The sequence below is a fragment of the Ceratotherium simum genome, chromosome 35 (genome assembly GCF_057802395.1).
Source record: "Ceratotherium simum simum isolate JZ-2026a chromosome 35, ASM5780239v1, whole genome shotgun sequence".
NCBI lineage: Eukaryota > Metazoa > Chordata > Mammalia > Perissodactyla > Rhinocerotidae > Ceratotherium > Ceratotherium simum.
The window spans coordinates 21,901,619-21,925,123 of record NC_141934.1 but is presented as its reverse complement, the minus strand read 5'-3'; the positions used below and the strand labels follow the sequence as shown (position 1 = coordinate 21,925,123).

General features: G+C 39.6%; 1 protein-coding gene across 7 annotated transcripts in view; it reads right to left on the bottom strand.

The window, feature by feature from the left end:
- The window catches only part of HECTD4 (HECT domain E3 ubiquitin protein ligase 4), a 178,414-nt gene that overhangs the window by 110,715 nt on the left and 44,194 nt on the right, over window positions 1-23,505 (bottom strand). For all 7 annotated transcript variants that reach the window (XM_087424193.1, XM_087424199.1, XM_087424200.1 and 4 more), the window contains exons 2-7: window positions 19,593-20,110; window positions 16,035-16,124; window positions 14,816-14,946; window positions 12,381-12,489; window positions 11,497-11,635; window positions 8,600-8,770 (exon numbers count right to left, since the gene is read on the bottom strand). In XM_087424193.1, coding sequence (XP_087280319.1) covers window positions 8,600-8,770; window positions 11,497-11,635; window positions 12,381-12,489; window positions 14,816-14,946; window positions 16,035-16,124; window positions 19,593-20,110 — 1,158 coding nt within the window. The remainder of the gene's footprint in view (window positions 1-8,599; window positions 8,771-11,496; window positions 11,636-12,380; window positions 12,490-14,815; window positions 14,947-16,034; window positions 16,125-19,592; window positions 20,111-23,505) is intronic.

The window sequence follows — 23,505 nt, the reverse complement described above, 5'->3', positions numbered from 1 at the left end:
AGAGACAAGTATAGCCAGTTGGATCCTACTCTGATTACCTATTCATTTTCGCCATCCTTCAATCCTTTAGTTTTCCCTCAATCCTAGGTACCAAGAGGCCTACTTTACAGATCAAACTCAGCTGATTGTTTCACGAAAAATGACACAATGGAAAAACACTGGTGGTGTTCAAGGTTCCAAAAATGTTTTTAATATTTAATTCTTTTCTGATTATAAAACTAACATATGGGGGCCAGCCCAGTAGCGTAGTGGTTAAGTTCACACATTCCACTTCAGCAGCCCAGAGTTCACAGGTTCGGATCCCAGTCGGGGACCTACGTACCTCGTATGAAGCCATGCTGTGGCAGGTGTCCCACGTATAAAATAGAGGAAAATGGGCATAGACATTAGCTCAGGGCCAATCTTCCTCACCAACAAAAAAAACTAACATATGATCTCTTCTATAGTTGTTCAGTCTCTTTTAGGATTTTTAAATCTTACTTTAGTCTATTCTTGAACCAAAAGCTACAATGAACTTTTAAAACCAGATCCTGCTCAAAACTCTCTAAGAGCTTCCCATGTCACAAGGAATAAAATCCAAACACCTTGCAAGGCCCTACAGGAAATGGTCGCAGCCACCTCTCCAAATATTTACACTATTTAGAAACCAAAATTTATCATGAATCAGCAAAGTAAAGGATTTCAGTATTCAGCCATAAAAAAGAAGGAAATCCTGCCATTTGTTGACAACATGAATGAACCTTGAGGGCATTATACTAAGTGAAATAAGTCTGTATGATCTTATGATCAAATACTGTATGATCTCACTTATATGTGGATGATAAAGTTGAACTCATAAAAACAGAGAGTAGAATGGTGGTTGCCAGAGGCTACAGGGTAGGGGAGATGGGGAGATGTTGGTCGAAGGGTACAAACTTTCAGTTAGAAGATGAATAAGTTCTGGGGATCTAATGTACAGCATTGTGATTATAGTTAATAATAATATAATTAACAATAAATTGTATACTTGAAATCTGCTGAGAGTAGATCTTAAACGTTCTCAACACACACACACAAATATGGTAACCACATGAGGTGATGGATGTGTTAACTGACTTGATTGTGGTAATCATTTCATAATATATACATATGTCAAATCATCATGCTGTACACCTTAAAAATAAACAATTTCACCTGTCAGTTATACCTCAATAAAGCTGGAGGGAAAAAAAGAATTCCAGGGCTAGAACCCTTTGAATCATCTTAGCTAAAGCCCTCATTTTACAGATAAACTTTTTTGTCTAGTTTGGCCCAGGCAGTTTACCAGAGGGCTATGGCTAAGCCCTATAATTTGTGAATTTTGAAGCAAGTGATTTTATCTATTGAATAATTTAAATTTTAATAAACAGAGTTAAAAATACTTCAGTGTCCCCACAGTCTACTCCACTACCTCTCTGCAATTTCTCTCCTTTTCTCAAGACGGAAAGAATTATCTATTCTACTCCGTCGTATCCTCTCCACCTTACTCCTCAGGCAACTGTGTCTGTCTCTACCTGTCCCTCTCCCCCACAACAGCTCTTGCTAAGGCTGCCACCAATGGCCTCCGTACTCTCCATTCAAAAGACCTCTCTCAGTCTCAATCTTGACTTCTCAGCAGAATTCAACGCTGTTAACCAAGTTCTTCTTTTTATAAAAATTTATGTATTTTTTTAGTTAATTTTTTAAGCCCATTTTAAAACTTTTTAAATGTATAAAAAGATGAATGGTGGAAAGCAAGTCTTGCCCCACCACTTCTCCTCCCCAGAGGCAACCAATGCTGTCAGTTTCTTGTAATGTTTTCATTCATCCAACAAATATTTAGGAAGCACCTACTGTGTGCCAGACATTGTTCTAGGAGCTGGGGACACAGCAGTCAACAAAAGAGACCAAAATCTCTGCCCTCCTGGAGTTGACACTCTAGGCAAGGGAGACAGTCAATAAATATGCAAATAAATGGGTAGCAATATGTGTTATGAAGAAAAATAAAGCAGGGCAAAAGGGATAAGGAGGGACAGGATTTTATTTTATATAAAATATTTTACACAGAATGGTCAGAAAGGTCTTTCTGATGAGGTGATACTTGAGCAGAGACTTAAAAAAAAAGTGAGAGAAAAAGCCACGTGGTTATCTACGGGACGAAGTCCCAGCACACAGGCCGAGGTGGGAGCACATCTGGTGTGTCTGCGTGTCAGCAAGGCAGCTGGCTGTGGCTCAAGTGGCGTGAGGGCAGGTGCAGAGAGTGAGAGTTGAAGAGGGGCCCCAAATCACGTAGTACCTTTATACAGGTAACGGGATTTGGGATATATTTTGAAGGTAGAGCAGGCAGCATTTGCCGACTGGACATGGAATTTGGGAAGGAAAAAAAGAGGAATCAAGAGTGACACCAAAGGTTTCCGGCTAACACTGGAAGGACACAGATGCCATTAACTGAAATGGGAAAGCTTGCAAGAGGAGCAAGTCTGGGGTAAAATCAGAAGTTTGGTTGGGGGCATATTTAGCTTGAGGCGACTATCAGACTTCCAACTGGAAAAGTCTCATATTCTGTGCATATACAAAGAAACACCCACATCAATACCCATCTACAGTTCCGGGGACAGGTTTTGGCTGAGAAGAAAATGTGAGCATCATCAGTATACAGAGGTGTTTAAAGCTGTTACACAGGATGAGATCAACGAAGGAGTAAGAGCAGAGAGATCAGAAAGAGGGGGTCCTAGAAACTGGTCCTGGCGCATGTGATTGTTGAGAGGCAGGGAAGACGAGGCTGGGCAGGAACAACTAGTGACAGGAGAAGTCCTACAGGGTGTCCCACAAGGCAAGTGAAAACAGTTTCAAGAATGAGGGAGTGATAAACCATGTTAAATATTGATAAAAGGTCAAGTAAAGAGAAGACTGAGCTGACCCTGAATTTAGTAACACGGAAGTCCCTGGTAAACTTCGGGAAGAGCTGTTTTGGTGGTGAGACTACAAGACTGACTAGAGTGGGCTCAAGAGAGAATGGAAGGAAAAAACATAGAAACAGTAGGAATTGGGGACCGGTCTGGTGGCCTAGTGGTTAAGTTCGAGAGTTCCACTTTGGAGGCCCAGGGTTTGCCAGCTTGGATCCTGGGCGTGGACCTACTCACCGCTCATCAAGCCATGCTGAGGTGGTGTCCCACATAAAAGAACTAGAAGGACCTACAACTAGGATATACAACTATGTACTGGGGCTTTGGGGAGAAAAAAGAAAAAAACGAGGAAGATTGGCAACAGATGTTAGCTCAGGGCCAATCTTCCTCAAAAAAAAAAAAAAAACCCATAAGAATAAACCCTGTCAACAGTATTGCTGTAAAGGGGAGCCAAAAATGGGGGAGTGGAGGCGAGTATGTTTTTGTTTTTTAAGACCGGATATCCTCGACGTATTTATACACTGTGGTGAATGATCCATTGAGAGAGGAAAGCAGTTAACAATGTAGGAGGACAATTGCAGCAAGAGTCCGCCTTTCTACCCCAACTTTTATTACACAGCAGGGAGTGAATACGCACAGTTTTCTGAACCTAGCTTTTTGTACTAAACAATAAAACTTGGAAATTAATCTACTTCAGTCTATGCAAATCTGCCTCATACTTTTTAATGGCTACACAGTGTTCCATTCTGTGAAAGCAGCATAGGCAGTAAGCCAGATATGTACGTTTAGCTTCCCAAATCAGCATTTTAGAAGCTGCTAACCTCGTAGCCGGTGATGCTTAAAAAATTTTTTTTTTTTTTGTGAGGAAGATCAGCCCTGAGCTAACATCCATCCTAATCCTCCTCTTTTTGCTGAGGAAGACCAGCTCTGAGCTAACATCTATTGCCAATCCTCCTCTTTTTTTCTTTTCCCCCCAAAGCCCCAGTAGATAGTTGTATGTCATAGTTGCACATCCTTCTTAGTTGCTGTACGTGGGACGCCACCTCAGCATGGCCAGAGAAGCGGTGCGTCGGTGCGGGCACAGGATCCGAACCTGGGCCGCCAGTAGCGGATTGCACGCACTTAACCGCTAAGCCACAGGATCAGCCCCTAAAATTTTTTTAATGATGAAAAATTTCAAACATATGCAAAAACAGAGAATAGTATAATGAACCTCCATATAATCATCACCCAGATTCAACTATTATCCAGATATTGCCATACCTGTTTAACCTATCTGCATCTTTTTTACTCAAGCCTTTTAAAGTGTATCCCAGACATCAAGTTAATTCCACTTCTGAATACTTCACTATACATCTCTAAAAATGACATTTTCTCATAAAACCGCAATGCTGTTATCATAACTTAACAACAAAATTAAGAATAACCCTTTGGTTTCATCTAATACTCATTTTATATTCAAATTTCAAATTGTCTCCAAAATGTTTTTTTTTTTTTTAACAGTTGGTTTGTTTGATTCAGACTCCAAAAATGATTCAAAGGTGGTTCTTTTAATATAGAGCAGACTCCTTCCCCCTTCCCCCACCAACTTTTTATTTCATGCCACTGGCAAAGGCTATTTTAGTTGTTCTATTTCCTCCAGGGCAGGTATGAGCTTTTGATTGCATGTCTAAAAATATCCTTATGTTGTCTTTACACTTGATTGATAGTTCGGTTGAATACTGACTTCTGGGTTGGAAATCAATTTCCCTCAGAATTTTGAAAGCACTGCTCCATTTTTGCATCAAGCAATGCCACTGAATAGCCTGGTGCTTTTCTAATTCCTCGTTGTTTGTACACCATTTTATTTTATTTCTGAAAGCTTTAAAATCCTGTCTTTATTCCTAAGAATCTGAAATTTCAGGATGACGTGCCACAGTGTGGGCATTTTTCACTCACTGTGCCAGAAACCTTTGAATCTGGACACCCGTGTCCTTCAGTCTGACATTTTTCTTCTATTGTTTCTTTGATTGTGTCCTCTTCTCTATTTTCTCTGTTCTGTTTTTGGAACTCCTATTAGTAAGACTTTGGATGGATTACTCCTCTAGGTCTTTTATCTTATCTCCCATATTTACTGTTGTTTATCTATTTGTCCTACTTTCTGGGAGATTTCTTCTTATCTTTAACCCTTTTAAAAATTTAAAAATTTTGACAATTGTAGTTTTAATTACCAGGAGCTCTTTCTCATCCTCTGATTGTTCTTTTTTTGACATCGGTTCTGTTTTATGAATGCATTATCTTCTCATATCTCACAGAGTAGTTAGTGTCTTATAAAGTTTTATGCTACTTTTATTACTTATTTTTAATTTTCAAATTGGAGGCTTTCCTCATTTGTCTAGAGATCCTTGGTCGTCTGCTTTTTTTTTTTTAGTTTTTAAAGCTTTTTATTAGGGTAATTTTTTTTTTTTTTACAAATTAAAACTAGTTTTATTTATTTATTTTTTTTTAGATTTTTATTTATTTATTTTTTCCCCCCAAAGCCCCAGTAGATAGTTGTGTGTCATAGCTGCACATCCTTCTAGTTGCTGTATGTGGGACGTGGCCTCAGCATGGCCGGAGAAGCGGCGTATCGGTGTGAGCCCGGGATCCGAACCCAGGCCGCCAGCAGTGGAGCGTGCTCCTTAACCACTAAGCCACGGGGCCGGCCCAGCGTAATTTTTAAATGTACACAAAAGAGAGAATAGCATAATGAGCACCCCATGTGCACATCACCTGGCTTCAATAAATATCAGTGTTTTGCCAACCTTTTCTAATTTTTTTTTTTTTTAAGATTTTATTTATTTATTTTTTCCCCCCAAAGCCCCAGTAGATAGTTGTATGTCATAGCTGCACATCCTTCTAGTTGCTGTATGTGGGACGCGGCCTCAGCATGGCCGGAGAAGCAGCGCGTCGGTGCGCGCCCGGGATCCGAACCCGGGCCGCCAGCAGTGGAGCGCGCTCACTTAACCACCAAGCCACGGGGCCGGCCCAACCTTTTCTAATCTATTTCCCTCCCTTCTACATACATGCCTCTCCAAAGTTTTGAGTTTTTTTTTGCTGGAGGTTTTTTTTTTGTATCTGCTCTTTTTTAAAACTTCTGCAGTAATCAGGAATGCTGTGCACATGGCTGAGGCTTGCTTACTGGAAGATACCACTTGTGGGCAATTCACCTGGGCAGCAAGCCTTTTCCTTAGATGAACCCCAATGTCAGTATATCAAGGTCTTTTTTCCAGGGTCATGTAGTTTCTTCAGAAAACAAATGTCTAGTCTTTTGCCTGGGCAGCTGGCATCTGAGCACAAATGTTACGTGCACCAGGAAGGGGTACGACAGCTCCTTTTATAAACTTGCAAACCCCTGTCTCTCAATGGCTCTGCACCACACCAGCTGCCTCCAGTTCCCAAGACTCTCTAAAGGTTGGGTGGGAGTGAACCCATCTCTCTTCTTCTTGGGATTCCTCTGAACATATACTTCTAGTTTCGGCTTTCCCCACACTGAAGGAGGAAGGGACACTACTATCTGCATCTTCTAAAGTAGGGGGAACAAGAGATACTGCCTAGAGCTGAGAAACAAGAAAGGTTTAACTATAAGTGACAAAGATACCCAAAAGAGGAATTAAAATGAATGAAATAAACACATTAGGAGAAAGAAAGAAAGAAAGAGGAGGAATTGAGCCAAATCCTCATCTATTACAGCAAAAAAAAAAATCAACACACAATATATAGAGTTCAGGAATCAAATCAAGAAACAGCAATATAAGCCTTTTACTTAGAGATAAAAGGTAACCACAAGGGCCGGCCCCGTGGCTTAGCGGTTAAGTGCGCGCGCTCCGCTGCTGGCGGCCTGGGGTTCGGATCCCGGGCGGGCACCGACGCACCACTTCTCCGGCCATGCTGAGGCCGCGTCCCACATACAGCAACCAGAAGGATGTGCAGCTATGACATACAACTATGTACTGGGGCTTTGGGGGAAAAATAAATAAATAAATAAAATTATAAAAGGTAACCACCAGAAGAATGAAAAGCTGAAACCACTAGAGTAACCGCCTATAAGGAGCATGCCAGGGGATGGGGCAAGGGCTTCTCACTTTTCATTACAAGCCTGGATATGCTACCTAAAGTTTTAATCCATGTGCACGAATTTCTTTGATACAATTTTTTCTTTTAATTTAACAAAAGCATATCAGGGAAACGAAGGATTCTTCAATGTTTTCTAATTATTCTTAGGATAAAGACCTCAATCCTTTACACAGCTGGCAAAGTCTGTTTAAAAACAAATAAACAAAAAAAAGGCTTTTCTGACAGTTTAATTATGAACACATGTTCTAGTACAATCTCTAGCAGATCAATTCAAAGATTCACTCTGGCTGGAACATTTCACAAGAAAAGATAATGAGTAGAGAATACTGAGAAACTAGATAGAAAAAGCAAAGAACGTACGGTGAAAGGTCACTAGACTCCTCACTGACAGTCAGCTGGTGGGACGGGTGATTGGTTTCCCAGAACAAGTTTTAACCCCATTAAAATTTATTAGAAAATTGCTTCAGTTTTTTTTCCTTCAGGAATGCTAATTTCTTCCCAGAAGGAATATGTAAATTACATCATGAAAAAAACTTTTGACACAGACCTGGCTTGGGGCAATATTTTCTGCTACAAGTCTCACCAAATCTTCTCTAGACCAGCTCTGTCCAATACAACTTGCTTCAATGATGGAAACGTTCTACGTGTTTGATGTTCAATACAGTAGCCACTAGCCAGCCACACTGGCTAATGCGGCTAATTGAAATGTGGCTAATGTGACTAAGCAACTAAAGTTTTAATTTTATTTAATTCTGATTAACTTAGCCGCACGTGGCTGCTGGCTACTGCGCTGGACAGTGCAGCTCTAGACTACCATGGCTCCCAGTCTCTTCCCGCCCCAAGCTCTCTTTCTCTCTGCATTCCAGCCACTCTGGCCCACTGTCATTTCCTAAAACACGCGTGCTCACTCCTGCCATAGAGACTTTGCACTTTTAGTCTCTTCTTCCTAGAATGTTCTTTCCTCCCTTATTCCCCAACTTCTTCATCTGGTTAACTACTACTTTTCCTTCACTACCTAAAATTACCTTGTCCACTTATCTGCTCACTTGTTTATGGTTAATTTTTTGTCTCTCCAACAGCACCATGATCCCAACCCACCCACCAGCCAGAACACAAGCTCCATTTGAGCAAAGATCCTGCCCGCCTTGCCCATCACTGTATTCCCACCACCTAGATACAACACTGCCTGGCTCTCGGGAGGCATTCAGCTAATATCTAATGAATGAATGGCTTCTCACAATTTTAACTGTCATCTCTCACCTCAATATCTATCTACAGAACCAATCTTGCTACTGCAATTTAGTTCCAAATTCCCAACAAGCCCCATAAGCATTTTTACTTAAAAAATCCACTGTCCACACATTAGCTATTGTTATCTCCACTCTGTTGCCAGAGTAACCTTCAGAAGGCTTGGCTTTATTTGTGTCATACAACTCCAAACAAAGAAACCTTCAAAGACATCCAAGAGAAAAATCGATTTCGAGGCAAGAGTGAACACACTGTACATACTCCAAGTTTCTTAGGTCCTTTGTAAACCAATATAAAAACAAAGGAAATAGAAATGTCTCTGCAAAGACACAAAATGAAAAAGTGAAACTTACCACAAGTTCAAAAATGTCCATGAAGACAGAATGCCCCTTAGGTGTTTTCTCATTCAGACTGGCAGGTGACCAGATCCAATAGAAGTAAGTACCATCTGAAGAAAGGTGCACAGTGCTCATAGTACTGCCAACAGGGAGGTGATTGGCTGGCATTGACACCATCTGGCACACCTGGACACAAAAGGAGGAAAACTTCATTTATGTGACATACAAATTCTGATTAACTCTATCAGTTCATCGTTAATGCTATTAAGTCCAAGATGAGAGTTCAGTAGGCTTCCTGGTCAAAATAAAACTAACATTTATCTCTAAGAACAATATATGAAAATTACACGACAAAAATATAAAAGTTCATATAATGAGCCATGCCACAGATAGAAAGATTCCTGAGATTAATTCAAATTACTTTTTTTTTTTTTTGGCTGAGGAAGATTCGCCCTAAGCTAACATCTGTTGCAATCTTCCTGTTTTTTTTTTGCTTGAGGAAGATTAGCCCTGAGCTAACATCTGTGCCAATCTTCTATTTTGTATGTGGGTCACTGCCACAGCATGGCTGACAAGTGTTGTAGGTCCACACCTGGGATCCGAACCTGCCAACCCAGGCTGCCGAAGCAGAGCATGCTGAACCTAACTACTACACCACGGGGCCAGCCCCTCAAATTACATTTTAATAGGAAAAAGTATTTACTCAACACTTTGAATTTGCTATGCATGTGTGTTTTATCAAACACTTATTAAAAACAAAGTTTTAGAGAAATAGTACTTTTTGAAATTTCCTTAGTAAATGAATTTAAGACTATTAATTATATTTAAAGAACAGGAATTATATCTTACTCATCTTTATATCCCCAGCACCTAATTCAGAGCCTAACTCAAAGTTATTTAATAAATATGGAAGGAGAGAAAAAAGAGAGAGGTTAAAAGGAAGATAAGAGGGAAAGCAGAGAAGAGAGAGAAGGAGAAAGGAGAAAGAAGTAAAAAAGAAAACAAAACAAATGAAGGCACAGGCAAGATCCTAACTTAGCACATGAGGGCTTACTGAAACGCACCAAGTCCCTCAGACAAAAAAGACAAACACCAGTTCCTACATTAGACATGACGGCACGTGTTTCTAATACTAAACATCCTTCAGTTTCAGCATAATGAGTAAGCTTTACATCATTTCACATTAAATGTGTAGTTACATACTAATTTTTACTGCCAGAGAAAAGCACTTAAAATGAGAGAAAATGAGAACCAAGAAAACTGCTGACTAGGTTTTTTTTAAAAATCCAGGAGCAGGAGCAGAACTGAAAATCTCAAAATAAAAATAATTAGAGAAGGTCAGATGCCTTCAGGGAACAGTAAGAACGATCTTCAATTACTCCATTCCTTTTGGTGAGTCACTAGTTCTCCTAAGGTTACTTTTGACCCTTGAACTCATTTCATATGAACTTTTTTCCAGACTTGTTTTGTCTCGCTTAAAAGTAAAAACTCATTTAGTTGCTGTAGTCACACTTTGAACTTGTACTGCCAGGAAATTTAGAGAGCTGACAGCTACTGATTGGCCTAAGCTACCCCCAAATCACTCCAGTGCACATATGTAGTTAGTGACAGCACTGCTTTCTTGGACAATGTAAATTGACATTTCAAATGTAAACCATTTTCCAAGATTTAACATCTGTTTAACACCCAGGCTTATAACTCTATTTCAAATAAATATAGGAGATATTCTCATCTATCTGCATTAGTAATAAGAAATGAAGTCGATTGGGCACCTATTTGTTAATTCATTCATTTTATCCATCCAACATTTACTGAGCACCTACTATGTGCTGTGGAGATATAGCGATGAACAAGACTCATCCCCGTTCTCCAGGAAAGGGACAGTTGAGTGACAGACAAAAAGAGATGTTAACATCCCACTTAAGTCCTAGATGTGACTACTCTCAGGGCACTCACTCCACAGATGGTAACTCTAACGGTTCAGTTTAACTTTCGTTGAAAGGCACAAAATTATATTGTAAAGAGTTCAAACTCTAGAGCTGAGAACCATGGGTTTAAGTCCTCATGCAGCTATTATTGCCTATGTGGCCTTGGGCAAGCGACTTAACCTTTCAGAGCTGCATTCCTCCCTTCAACAATGAACACTTATTGAGTGCTTACAATGTGCCTAGCACCAGTTGCTTTATCTGTAAGATGAAAACTGCCATAGTTATACCTCACACATAGGGAAAGGAAATATATGCAAATTTCTGAGGCCAGGCCTCACACAGAGAGACACAGATAAATGGTAGTTACTATTATTATTCTCATCAATCAAATGTTAGGCACTGTGCTACCTTCTAGAGACACAAGGATGAGTAAGACAGGATCCAGACCTAAAGGTGGTTCTTCTAGGGGAAGAAGTCAGATATAAGAGAAGGTAATTTCAGTATAACGTAGGAAGTGCTGTGACATAGCGCTAGGAGAGCACTAAAGATGAGCTCTTAATACCTAACACACAACGATTTTATCTAAACTCATTTCAAAGCTCCCATCCCCACAGAAAGTCTCTTTAGAACAAATTGAATAGGGAAAGGATGCATTCCCAAAATAGATCTGGTTAACAAAAAAACAGCAAGTATTTATACTATTTTTGACTCTCTCGAATTTTTTTCTAATCACAATAAAAAGTTTATTATTGGCCTTAGAAACTCTTAGAGAGCACATTCACTCAGCTCATGCGGGAAAACTCTAAGACATTAGAGAAAAAACAGTATGCCTTAGAGAAAAAACAGAATGCCCAAATGATGACAATTAAAAGGATGCTACTCTGGCAGCAAAATACATCAGTGGTATTATTATTACTTCTGATGTCAGAAACTTCCCTTACTGTCTCCAAAACATAAAAGACAATGCCTTGGTTTTATGCTTACCTGAAGGGTATTCTGGTCAATGACCTGGAAAAGGGAGTGAGGTTTATTATCAAAAGAAACAGGCCGGTGGAGAAGACTGCCGCTGCCAAAAGCAATCCACCCTGGCTCCAGCTCCTCGTTCCGGCAATACACAAAACCTCTATGGGGAAAAAATAAGGTATACAGGCTGAGTCACCAGGCTGTGTCTGAAAACCCACAATGAGCTGCAACAGGCATAAACAACATTTTCCACCTAATTTTAAAAAATGACTAAGTATGCAAAACATCTGAAGGAGAATGAATATATTACATTAACTTTGGGACTGACAATCTATGGCAAATATTAATTTTCCACTACGAATTAGAGAGGAGGAAAAGGTCTAATTAAATACATATAAGGATCTCAAAATGTGGTTTCTTGAAGAACCAGAAGGATTTACAACTAGGATATATAACCACGCACTGAGGCTTTGCGGAGGCAAAAAAAAAACATGTGGTTTCTTTTGGCAACAATTCATAGCTCTTATATCCCAGCTGAAAATCACTGCCAATCCAATGTCAAATCCAAGTACAAAAAGACAGAGCTAGAAAAATGTCCATTCATCAACATGGAGAAGTCATTGATATTGTTATAGAAATCATATTCATAAAGGAATTTCTGGCTAGAAACAACGACCTTAGGGCTACCAAACTCTTCAGAGTCAAAACAAAACTGAAATGTGTTAGCAGAATGAGAGGGGGGAAGTGGCAATAAGTCAACAATCATGTGAATTCGTTACACTTATTTAGTTACTAGTCAAGACTATGGGGAGTCAGCATGCACCCCCAGGGGTCCTCTTCGCAGCCATTAATGTAAGGAGGAAAACATTCCAGCCAAATAATTCAGCAAGTTCCATGCAACTGACCTGAGAGTACCATGTAATCCAGACCCCAATTTGCTTAGTCCTCTTCCAACTGAGTTAGTAGTATAGAGGTAAAGACCATCCGCCGTGAGACAGCGTCCCAAGTCAGCATCTGAAATCGTTTTTCACAGGTAAATCATACACATGCTTTTCCTAATGAAATTATAAACGTGCTTTCTCTAATGAAAAAGCCATTAGGAAGTTGAATGAAAGATAATCTCTCACTACTAAACTAAGTGCTTCAATGTGATTTCCAGGGAAGATGGCTCAAAGCCCCAAATGCATGTGGGATCAGGGACCAAGATCAGGGAAAAGGAGCAGATAGTTAGTAGCAGGAGGACTGGTTCAGCCAGCCAAATGTTTTTTTCTTTCTTTTTTTGAATAGCAAAAATACTGAGTCAAGTTTACACATTCCCAATTTGAATCTAAAATGACTAAGAGTAGAATATTTTCACTAATGATTTTGTACAAAGAAAGGTGTGAGCTTTTAAGAGCCTGGGGCACTTATAGGTGATCTTGGACCGTTATGAAATTTAGATTCTTCATCTGAAAGATTAGGATGATAATATGTCCTTCAAGAGTCACTGTGATGGTTAAATGAGATTACACAGGTAATACACCCATATTGCTCTCTGGTACAAAGCCAATTCTCCATAAATGGCAAATCACATTATGTTGATATACTAATGATATACGTTGAATGAAAATTTGCTTCTGTAGATTTTCTATCCAGAGATCCTTATTTTAGTTTCTGGAGCCATACAGCACAAAAGTATAATATCTCTTCTATTTAAAAACAGCAATTATGTTTCCCCTTAGCTATATCTTCCCCAAGCTAAAATAAACAGTATCTCTCTCTTTGATAGTAAATGGTTTACTAACTTATATTCTAAAGAATTTGTCTTAAAAAGACAGCTCAGGGATAAAACTTTCATGCTTTATTTATTTATTTATTTAACAAACTCTTTATTATTTTTTTTATCATATTTTTTTTTGTGAGATCAGCCCTGTGCTAACATTTGCCAATCCTCCTCTTTTTTTGGCTGAGGAAGACTGGCCCTGGGCTAACATCCGTGCCCATCTTCCTCCACTTTATATGGGATGCCGCCACAGCATGGCTTGCCAAGCAGTGCATCGGTGCACGCCCGGGATCCGAACCAGCGAACCCCGGGCCGCCGCAGCGGAGCGCACGCACTTAACTGGTTGCGCCACCAGGCCGGCACCTCACGGTTTATTTTCATAATCATTCTACTCACTATGTTAAAGTAGAGTTTGTCTACTACTTGTCCCACTAGCTGGAAGAAACCCAATGTCACAGCACTCAAATTGGTACTGAGTATGCTGTTATCTTAAAAATTCAATCTACTAATCTGAACTGGGGCCAGTTCCTCAAAAAAGAATCAGTTAAAGTGGGTAATTGTTTTTAAAATATTAATTTCATAACTTAAAAATTTTAACTTATAAATATACATTTATTCAAACACTTTAGATTAAGGCCCGAGGCCTTCTGAGTACGGGACAGACTAAACAACAAACAAGACCGGCCCGGAGTTGATACTTGTGAAGCTGAGTGATGAGCATATAGGGTTATTACAGTCTTCTCTCAACTTCTGTATATGTTAAATGTTTCCAAATTAAAAGTAAGATTATTTTTAAAATTATTATAAGAAAAATATCCTATAGCTAGAAGCAAAATCAAAGGTTCAAAAGGGTGAAAAGCAACAGATCAGCTTAATACCATCATCCTCAGAAAGAAACTACTCCAAGGGAGAGACTAAAAGGAGTAAAGGGAGAGAAGAAAGAAAGGGGCTTTGGTTTTGTATGAAGATGTAACTTTGAGCCTATAATGTTTACGAACTTCTTGGGTATTGCAGGCTTCTTGCTTGCCATTTTCACTGAGATCACAGAATAAACTGATATGTAATACTTGTGAAACTGTATAAAAACATTTAATCCAGCCCACGTTGTTTAAAGGAGATACTCAACAATTGAGATACTTAACAATTCATGCTCTCTTGAACAATCTCATTTTTTGCTTTTAGGATGGGAGGGTTCATCAACACACACACAATCAATTACTAGAAGAAATAGTATCAGGCGGCAAGACCTGATACTCTATTCGCGGAGAAAAAAAATTCAACTTAAGGCTCCCATGCCCAAATACCCATGAACCAATTTAAGTAATTCATGCTTCCTTGGCAGGAGTGTATGGATGATACCTTTTCCCTACAAGAGTAAAACCTATCCATTTTCTTACCTCACTGAGTATCACCTTTTACACTTTTACTGATAAAGGAGACAATGAACACACTGTAAAGGAACTTTGAGCTCTTAATTAAAAGGAACCCAGAGTTATATCTAAATCGTTTGCCACAATGATCTAACACCATTCTTTTTACATCTTAATTTCAATCACAGCACCAAAACCCTTACATTACCTTTACTTTCAGAACTGGAGCCAGTGTTGCTATCTGGTGCAGGCAACATGTCTTCATACCCCCATGATACTATGTGTTTGCCACCAAGCAAACAGGAAGGGGATCCAGGTCCCCCTTCCAAAAGCAACAGCCTAAAAAGGAGAGATGGAGAATCACAAAGACACTGAGACTAACCATCTCAGCAAGAAAATAAAAGTACCCACCATTTCAAAGAGGAGAAAACTAAAATAGTTTTACACAAATATTATACATCTGAAAAGATATTTTCAATATATTTTTAAATTAAAAAATTACAAAGCAGTGCTTATAGAAATGTTATATAATAAAATTACAACTGCGTGTAAAATGTATATATTTTATATATACGTGTGGGGGGGATATCAACTAGGAAGCACAGACACCAAAATATTAGGAATGGTTATCTTTGGGTAATGAGATTATGAATGATTTTCACTTTCTTCTCTATACCTTAACATATTATCATCTCAAGATCTACAATAAGAATCCATTACAAGCTATCACATTTTTTAAAAACTGACAAAAATAAAAAATGAAAAATAACATGCTCTAGGAACACTTTCTTTTCTTTTCTTTTTTTTTTGTGAGGAAGATCAGCCCTGAGCTAACGTTCGATGCCAACCCTCCTCTTTTTGCTGAAGAAGATCGGCCCCTGGGCTAACATCCCTGCCCATCTTCCTCTACTTTATATGGGACGCCGCCACAGCACGGCTTGGCAAGCGGTGTGTCAGTGTGTGCCTGGGATCCAAACCTGCGAACCCCAGGCCACCAAAACGGAGCACACGCGCTTAAACGCTGTGCCACCGGCCAGCCCCTAGGAACACTTTCAAAGAAGGAAAGATGAGACATACAAAATCTTACTTAAGAAAATGAATGATAATATATTTATTTAAAAATACGAGGGCTGGCCATATGGCGCAGTGGTAAAGTTTGGCGCACTCAGCTTCAGCGGCCCAGGTTCACAGGTTTGGATCCCGGGAGCGGACCTACACCGCTCATCAGCCATGTTGTAGCGGCAACCCACATACAAAATAAGAGGAAGATCAGCACAGATGTTAGCTCAGGGCAAATCTTCCTCAGCAAAAAGAAAAACATATGAATCATTAATTGATAAGAGTTTAGCAATCTACTTATTAAAAGAGCCTTTCTGCACAAATCCCCCTTGTATAGAAGAGGGTAAGGATCCAAAGTGACAACTTACCTATACAGTACATCAGCTACAGGCAGGGACCCTAGATCAGTCTGTTTCTGTAATAGATGGACTGTATGGACAAAAGTTTTCAATGATCCCCTAAAAATAAAAATAAAAGGGGTGAACAGAAAATCATCAAAATTGAAAAGTTAAATAATAAGATTGTTAATGCTGATTTTATTAACCACATGGGAAGGTTCCAAAATGTGTCTATCTGCTTCTGCCCATCACTAGATGTGTTGTACAAAATGTACTTGATTCTTACCTATTACCACCAGCTCATACGAAAAGTTACTATGTAAGTGGCACCATGCCAGTTATGATGTTCTCCTTGCATTTGGAAAGGTTAATGATTTTCCCTTAACACAAAAGTTCAAAACATAAGGCTCAAGCACAAAGAACATGCAGCTATTATGCTTGTATCCAATCAAGCCATTCTCTAGTCTAGTGAGAGATTTCACAGGAAGAGGTTATATTTAAAGTCTAACAGTATGCCCAGACTTAATTTTTTTAATATCTGTGTTAAGTTCATCTATTTTACATAACATCTCATCAAACCTCATCACATTATATATGACTGAAGGGAATACATTCAAATAATTAATACTTTGTGCTGAGAGGTGTTCCTTCTGCTTCCCCTGCTGTGAAGTATGTGGTTGTAATACTCCTAGAGCTCACCACTGTCCCATGTCCTTTTGGTTCCCAAGGCTTGAGGCTCTGAGAAGTCTGTAATATGGTCAGCAGGAGCTAAAAGAAGGTGCTTTTAAGATGCACCAGACTTACCTGGACAGATCCCAAGTACAAATCACCACAAGAACATTTCCTGAACTAAATGATCACCTGTATCAGATAGGCTGACTTCAGATCGCTTCCTTATTCTCTTAGCCAAGGTTTTAATTGCTAGGTATCATATGCCTAAACCCCAAAAGAAATGGAATACCTAATGGTGGACTGAGTACAGCTAGAGTCCTCCTCTTAATTGCCCCTTTCACTATCTCTGGTGTTCAAAGAATCAAAACCAAAGAGTGGTATAAGGCAGGGAGGCAGCAGACAGAGTATAAAAGCACAAGTTTGGAGTCAGGACACACAGCCTCTGAAACCTGGCTCTGCCTCTCACCAGCTGCACCGTCTCAGTCTTGTCACCTAATGCCTATGGATTTTTGCTTCTTCATCTGTCCAACAGGGATACCTCCTTGGAGTACAGTGAGGTTGAAATAAAGAAGCGAAAGCACACTGGAGAGTTTAAAACCATTAAGCCAACTATAAAGTATTATTACCTGCCAGACTCAATCAGATTTTAAGAGTAAAATTTAAACTCCTCCCATGGCTCCTAAGCCCCTACATGATCTGGGCCCTGCCAACCTCATCTCCTGCCCCTCTTCTCCCACCACTGCATTCCCACTACCCTGCTCACTTTGCTGTTCCTCAGCCACCCCAAGCACAGAAAGAGCATCAGAGTTGTGCCACTTGCTGCTCCTTGTGCCTGGAACTCTTCTGTGTGGCTGGCTCTTTCTCATCATCCAGGCCTCAGTTCAAACGTCACCTCTTCAGCAAGGCCCTCCCTGGGATCTCTAGCTAATGCTGTCCCCACCACCACTTAGTCATTCTCCATCAAAATACTCTGGTTTGTCTTCTTATAGTGAATATCCCTCTCGGAAATTATCTTAGACATGTATTTGCGCTAGCTGTCTGCCTCTCTCACTCTCTTGTAAACTTTGCAATTTTAGGGACCATCTACCTTGCTCACTGCTGTATCCCCACTGCCTAGAAGAGCACTTTACATATGGTAAGTGAGCAATAATTATTTGCAAAATGAATCACCCTGAGTCCATCCAACTCTAAGGTTAGAGACCATGAATCACTATATCCCTAAGACCTAGCAAGGTTCCTGGCACATCAGAGATATTCGATCAACATTAGTTAATTGAATGAATGAATATCTTCATAACAATTTTTTTGGAAAAGTTCTTTTGTCTTTGAGAGCATCAATCTCAAAAGTTCAATAATATGCCCCTAATAACTTCATTAAAGGGGATGATGTAACACTGAAAAGTATGTGACTTGTGAGGTAAATAAAGTTCAGAACAAGGTGATAATATTAGCGATAGAATATAGGAACCACCTGAAAAAAAACACCCAAGAAGAAGAAAATAAAATATTCATTTCAACATTTCTGCTGAACGGAATTTGGAATCTCAAGAACATGACGCAATTTCAATAACCATGTGTGGTTCATACTGAATTTGGGCACATAATAAAAAAGTGAGTTTTATGATCCCATGTTCAATAACTTAAAATGTTTAAAACTAAAGAGTTGATGATTATTCCTAACATCCTAAATCTGTCTAAAGATAGTCCTATCTAAAAGCAAATTTTCTCAAAATTTTGCATTAATAACAAATCTATTTAGGGCTCAAAATTTTCTTTTGCATGTGCAAAAAAATAAATAAATAAATCCAATATAAAGCCTCTACAGGGAAATTTATTTCAGTCCCACCCAACAATGTCTCCAGAATTAAGCACATATCAGGATTTTCACTATCAACTACAGTCCTCAGGGATCAGATTATAACAGTCTGCTCAGGGCAAAGAAATTGACAATAAATACTGGTGCCACTTTGCCTTAAAAACAGCTTGAGATTCAACCACTTGAAGGTCAACTATGAAACCACAAAAATAGGAAAAGAAGCCTTATTAGCTAAGAACTTCATAATCTTTCAAGAAGAATTTTTCCACATATGCTCTGCTAAAAATATGAAGAACTCAATCAAAGAAAAAATTCTGAAAGGAGGGGTCACTAACCCATCACTAATCTGTCAGACCATGATCCTAATTGGTCTCTAGACAACTAGCTTAGAGGAAAGCAAGAGTAGTAAACCTTTTTTCTCACAAATACATGCCAGTGATCAGGCAGGTTACTGGGTAGGAGAACGTAGAAATCTCCAGGAAAAGTAACTCCAAAAACATTTCCTACTGAGAGTGAATCAATAACATCAATGAAGGACAGCACACTATTAAATCTTGACATACACAGAGAGATCTTTCAATTAAATTGATGGAGGCACACATCAGGGTCCAGAAATATAATTTGTGACCAAGTCTGTATGACTGAGTGCAGGTGAGTAATAATCCACTAACTTGCTGATGCACTCCTTATAGACACGCATGAAAAACGTTAAAAGCTCTACAAATTTTTTGATCATCCTTCCAAGAGAAATACAGATATAACATCCTCCACTAACTAACTACCTGATGTAAAACATTCACTCATCTAATGGGTGAGTAGATAATGGCAAGGGTTGACTCTCCATTTTAAGCTGTTTAGGCTGTTATCACAGTAGAGCAGAAAGTGAAAACTTGAACTTGGGTTCCAGTTCAGGCTTCTGGTGCCAAGTTTTGCTGAAAGCATCTTATGCACAGTCAAGGCTGTGCAATTCAATACTGAAAACAAAGAAGGACTTCTGAATGTTAAGACTCCCCTCAGATATGCCTGCCCTCTCATTCACTCACCCAACCCAGGCAGCAGCAATCACAAGGTCACTAAGTGGTACATCTGATTTTCCTTACCTGGCACATGCCAAAGCCACCAGAGCAGCAGCAGCATTTTCTTTTTGCTTATGTGGGATGTGTTGGCCCGTGTCAGAAGTGTCCTCTAGCCAAGAGCACAGCAAAGTTTCAATTCCATTGAGACAGTCAACAGGCTCCTTGGTCAAGCTCAAAGGCTGGCAGTCGCGAAGGCAGTTCAATAGCACCTCAGCAGTTATGTTACAGAGAGAGGGGTCTGTTCTACTCTGGGACTGAATAAGGGGGAAGACCAGCAGGAGCCCCATCCGTGATGTGAAGGGAGCTTGCTCAGGTTGCTGCAACAAGCCCTGGCGTTTGAGCAGAGCCAAAGTTTCTTCATCACCTGAACTTTCCCTTTCATGCTGTTCTTCCAAGGCCAGCTGGCGCTGGGCATTCCACAGTCCTCGCAAGGCATTCAGGCGGTATTCCAGCAGGCGGGCATAGGCATTGCTCTGATTCCCACAAACAGACCGCAAACGTTCTGCTAATTCTGTCGGGTTCTTGGTCTCAAATGTTAAAATCTAAAGGTAAAAACAACAGAGAAGAGGTTGGTATGGTATTGCTTTCACCCGTTGCTTTCATCTATGGAAGCAAACATATCCAATGGTATCTAAAAATGGTCCACTGCAAAAATTATTTTAATTATGACCAATATGAAAACATGTGCTGTAAAGCCTGTTATTTGCTGATGGAGAATTTTGTTTGTTTTTGCTGAGGAAGATTTGCCCTGAGATAACATCTGTTGCCAATCTTCCTCTTTTTTTGCTTGAGGAAGATTTACCCTGAGCTAACATCTGTGCCAATCTACCTCTATTTTGTATGTGAGTTGCCCCCACAGCATAGCTGAGGAGTGGTATAGGTCCACACTCAGGATCCAAATCTGCAAACCTGGGCCACCGAAGTGGAGCATGTCAAACTTAACCACTATGTTATGGGGCCGGCCCCTGATGGAGATTTTTTCCTGGCAATTCTGCTAATGATCCTATTAAAATTGGAATTAGACCTAATTGAAAGAACCCAAATCATAAAAGAAAATAGTTAAGTGTGGAAGTCAGAAATTAATTCGAGTAACTTATTTTAGAAAATTGAGGTATAAATTTCTAAGTGCTCTTTTTTTTAAATAATTTTATTTATTTTTTTCCCCCAAAGCCCCAGTAGATAGTTGTATGTCATAGCTGCACATCCTTCTAGTTGCTGTATGTGGGACACGGCCTCAGCAGCAGTGCCTCGGTGTGCGTCCGGGATCCGAACCCTGGCCGCCAGCAGTGGAGCGAGCGCACTTAACTGTGAGCACTTAACCGCTAAGCCACGGGGCCGGCCCTTAAGTGCTCTTGAGTTACAAATGTGTCTAACTTCTATTACCAGGTGGATTGTCAGTGAAAATAGACCAAAATTTAACCTTCAAAACCTAATATACCTACTAATAAATGATTGCTTATTGTTCTTTGATTTTGAAGAACACTCTACTCTTACTACTGTGAATCTATTATTTCAAATGGTGACATGGTACAGATTTATCCAGTTCATACTGATAGAGGAATCACCACTATTTTCTGGCCAAACCAATTATCAAGAAGCCTCCTCTAGATTTTCAGGAGCTGGATGAATAATAAACCCATGAAATCCTCAATCAACTAAGAAAGGAACCAGCTCCCAAGATAAAGAACCAAACTAAACTTAGATGCAAAGAGTTTACGCATATAAATTTGACTCAGTTAAAATGAAAAGACTATTTTGCACATAAATTTGACTAGGTGAAAAAGAACAGACTATTGTAACCGACAAATAAAGGAGGACACTCTAGGAGCAAGCACATTAAAACATTAACAGGCGCCAGAGGTGTCTGGTTCTCAGTAGATCAGAAAGTGAGGCTGGGAAGAGGCTTGGAATAAAAGCAAAGAAAATTCTTTCAAGTCGCTGGCACTGACATTTATAATTTTATTTATTTATTTATTTTTCCCCCCCAAAGCCCCAGTAGATAGTTGTATCTCATAGCTGCACATCCTTCTAGTTGCTGTATGTGGGACGTGGCCTCAGCATGGCTGGAGAAGCGGTGCATCCGTGCACACCCGGGATTCGAACCCGGGCCGCCAGCAGCAGAGTGTGCGCACTTAACTGCTAAGCCACGGGGCCAGCCCTGGCACTGACGTTTAAACAGGTCATAGTTCACTTTACTTCTCTCACACACCTGCAAAATACTTTCTTCTACCTCAAATTTTGCCATTAAAAACTGTTAGCCCAATAAAACAAGAACTTCCAGAGCAATGTAAACACTATAACTGCCTTGCTTAGCTACACATGCAAGTCACTGAACTGAACTGAAAAAATGTTCAGTTTGAACACAACAAATTCCAATTCAAAAAATTAACTACAGGGGCCGGCCGGTGGCGTAGCAGTTAAGTTCAAGCACTCCGCTTCAGCGGCCCGGGGTTCGCAGGTTCGGATCCCGGGCGCGGACCGATGCACCGCTTGTCAAGCCATGCTGTGGCGGCGTCCCATACAAAGTAGAGGAAGATGGCACAGATGTTAGTCCAGGGACAATCTTCCTCAACAAAAAAAGAGGAGGACTGGCATCGGATGTTAGCTCAGGGCTAATCTTCCTCACACACCCACAAAAAAATTAACTACATATGTGCCTCATTTAACTGATTTGAAAAAAATGTTCATAGTTAAAAAAAAAAAAAGTAACCAATTCAAACTCAGTGCCAGCCTGTCAGATCAGAAATAACATCCAAATGCCATAAAATTTCAACCAACAACTTAGCAATAAAAAGAAATGAACTACTGATACACACAAGTTCAATAAATCTCAATGGCATTTTGTTGAATGAAAGAAGCCAATTTCAAAAGATTGCATCCGTATGATTCCATTACTTTCTGGAAAAAAATAAAACTATAGTGATGAAGAACAGATCAGTCGTTGCCAGAGGTTAGGGGTACAGGCAGCATGTCACTACATAAGGATAGCAGGAGGGAGTGTGGGGGGCAAAGAAACTTCTGTATCCTGATTGTGGTGGTGGTTACATGAATCTATATGTGTGTTAAAATTCATAGAACTGTATAGCCAAAATGAGGTCAATTTTACTGTATGATAATTTTAAAATAAAAGAGAAAAAAATTCCAAGAGGCAATAGTTGTATTTAACTAGGTATCATTGGGTAGAGCTATACTGCAAGTCATATTATTAAAAATAAGAAGTAGGGACATTTTTACTTAGTTTTTAATACAAGAGCATCAAACAAATAATGACTGATTAAATGTCCTTCACCATCAACTCATATAAAACTGTATTCTCCTACCCTTTTGTCTGGATTCATCAAACACAAATTACCCTTTTGTAATTTTATTTATTTATTTATTTATTCCCCCAAAGCCCCAGTAGATAGTTGTAAGTCATAGCTGCACATCCTTCTAGTTGCTGTATGTGGGACACGGCCTCAGCATGGCCGGAGAAGCAGTGCGTCAGTGCGCACCCGGGATCTGAACCCGGGCCGCCAGCAGCAGAGCGCGCACACTTAACCACTAAGCCACGGGGCCGGCCCCAAATTACCCTTTTGATTATTTTTCACATGGCAGCAGATAAAGTAACTCAAGTTCCTTAAAAATGATCACATTTCAAGGGCAACCACCTACCTTGAAGCTGTAATTATACCCAAGGAAACTAGATTGCTTTTTTTCTTTTTAGGGTCTCCGCCGAAAAATATCAGTAACCAGCCTCCACCATTACAATCAACAACCAAAGATTATTGAGATGTTTTTTAATGTTGTGAAAAAAAATCACAAAATTTTAAATTTGATCATCTCAATTATGAACATCTAAACAAATAAGCAATTTTGTTGCATTTTTAAAAGCTTTCCAATATTGATTTCGTGATTTTCACCCAATATAATTCTTTGATATAAAACACATATATAC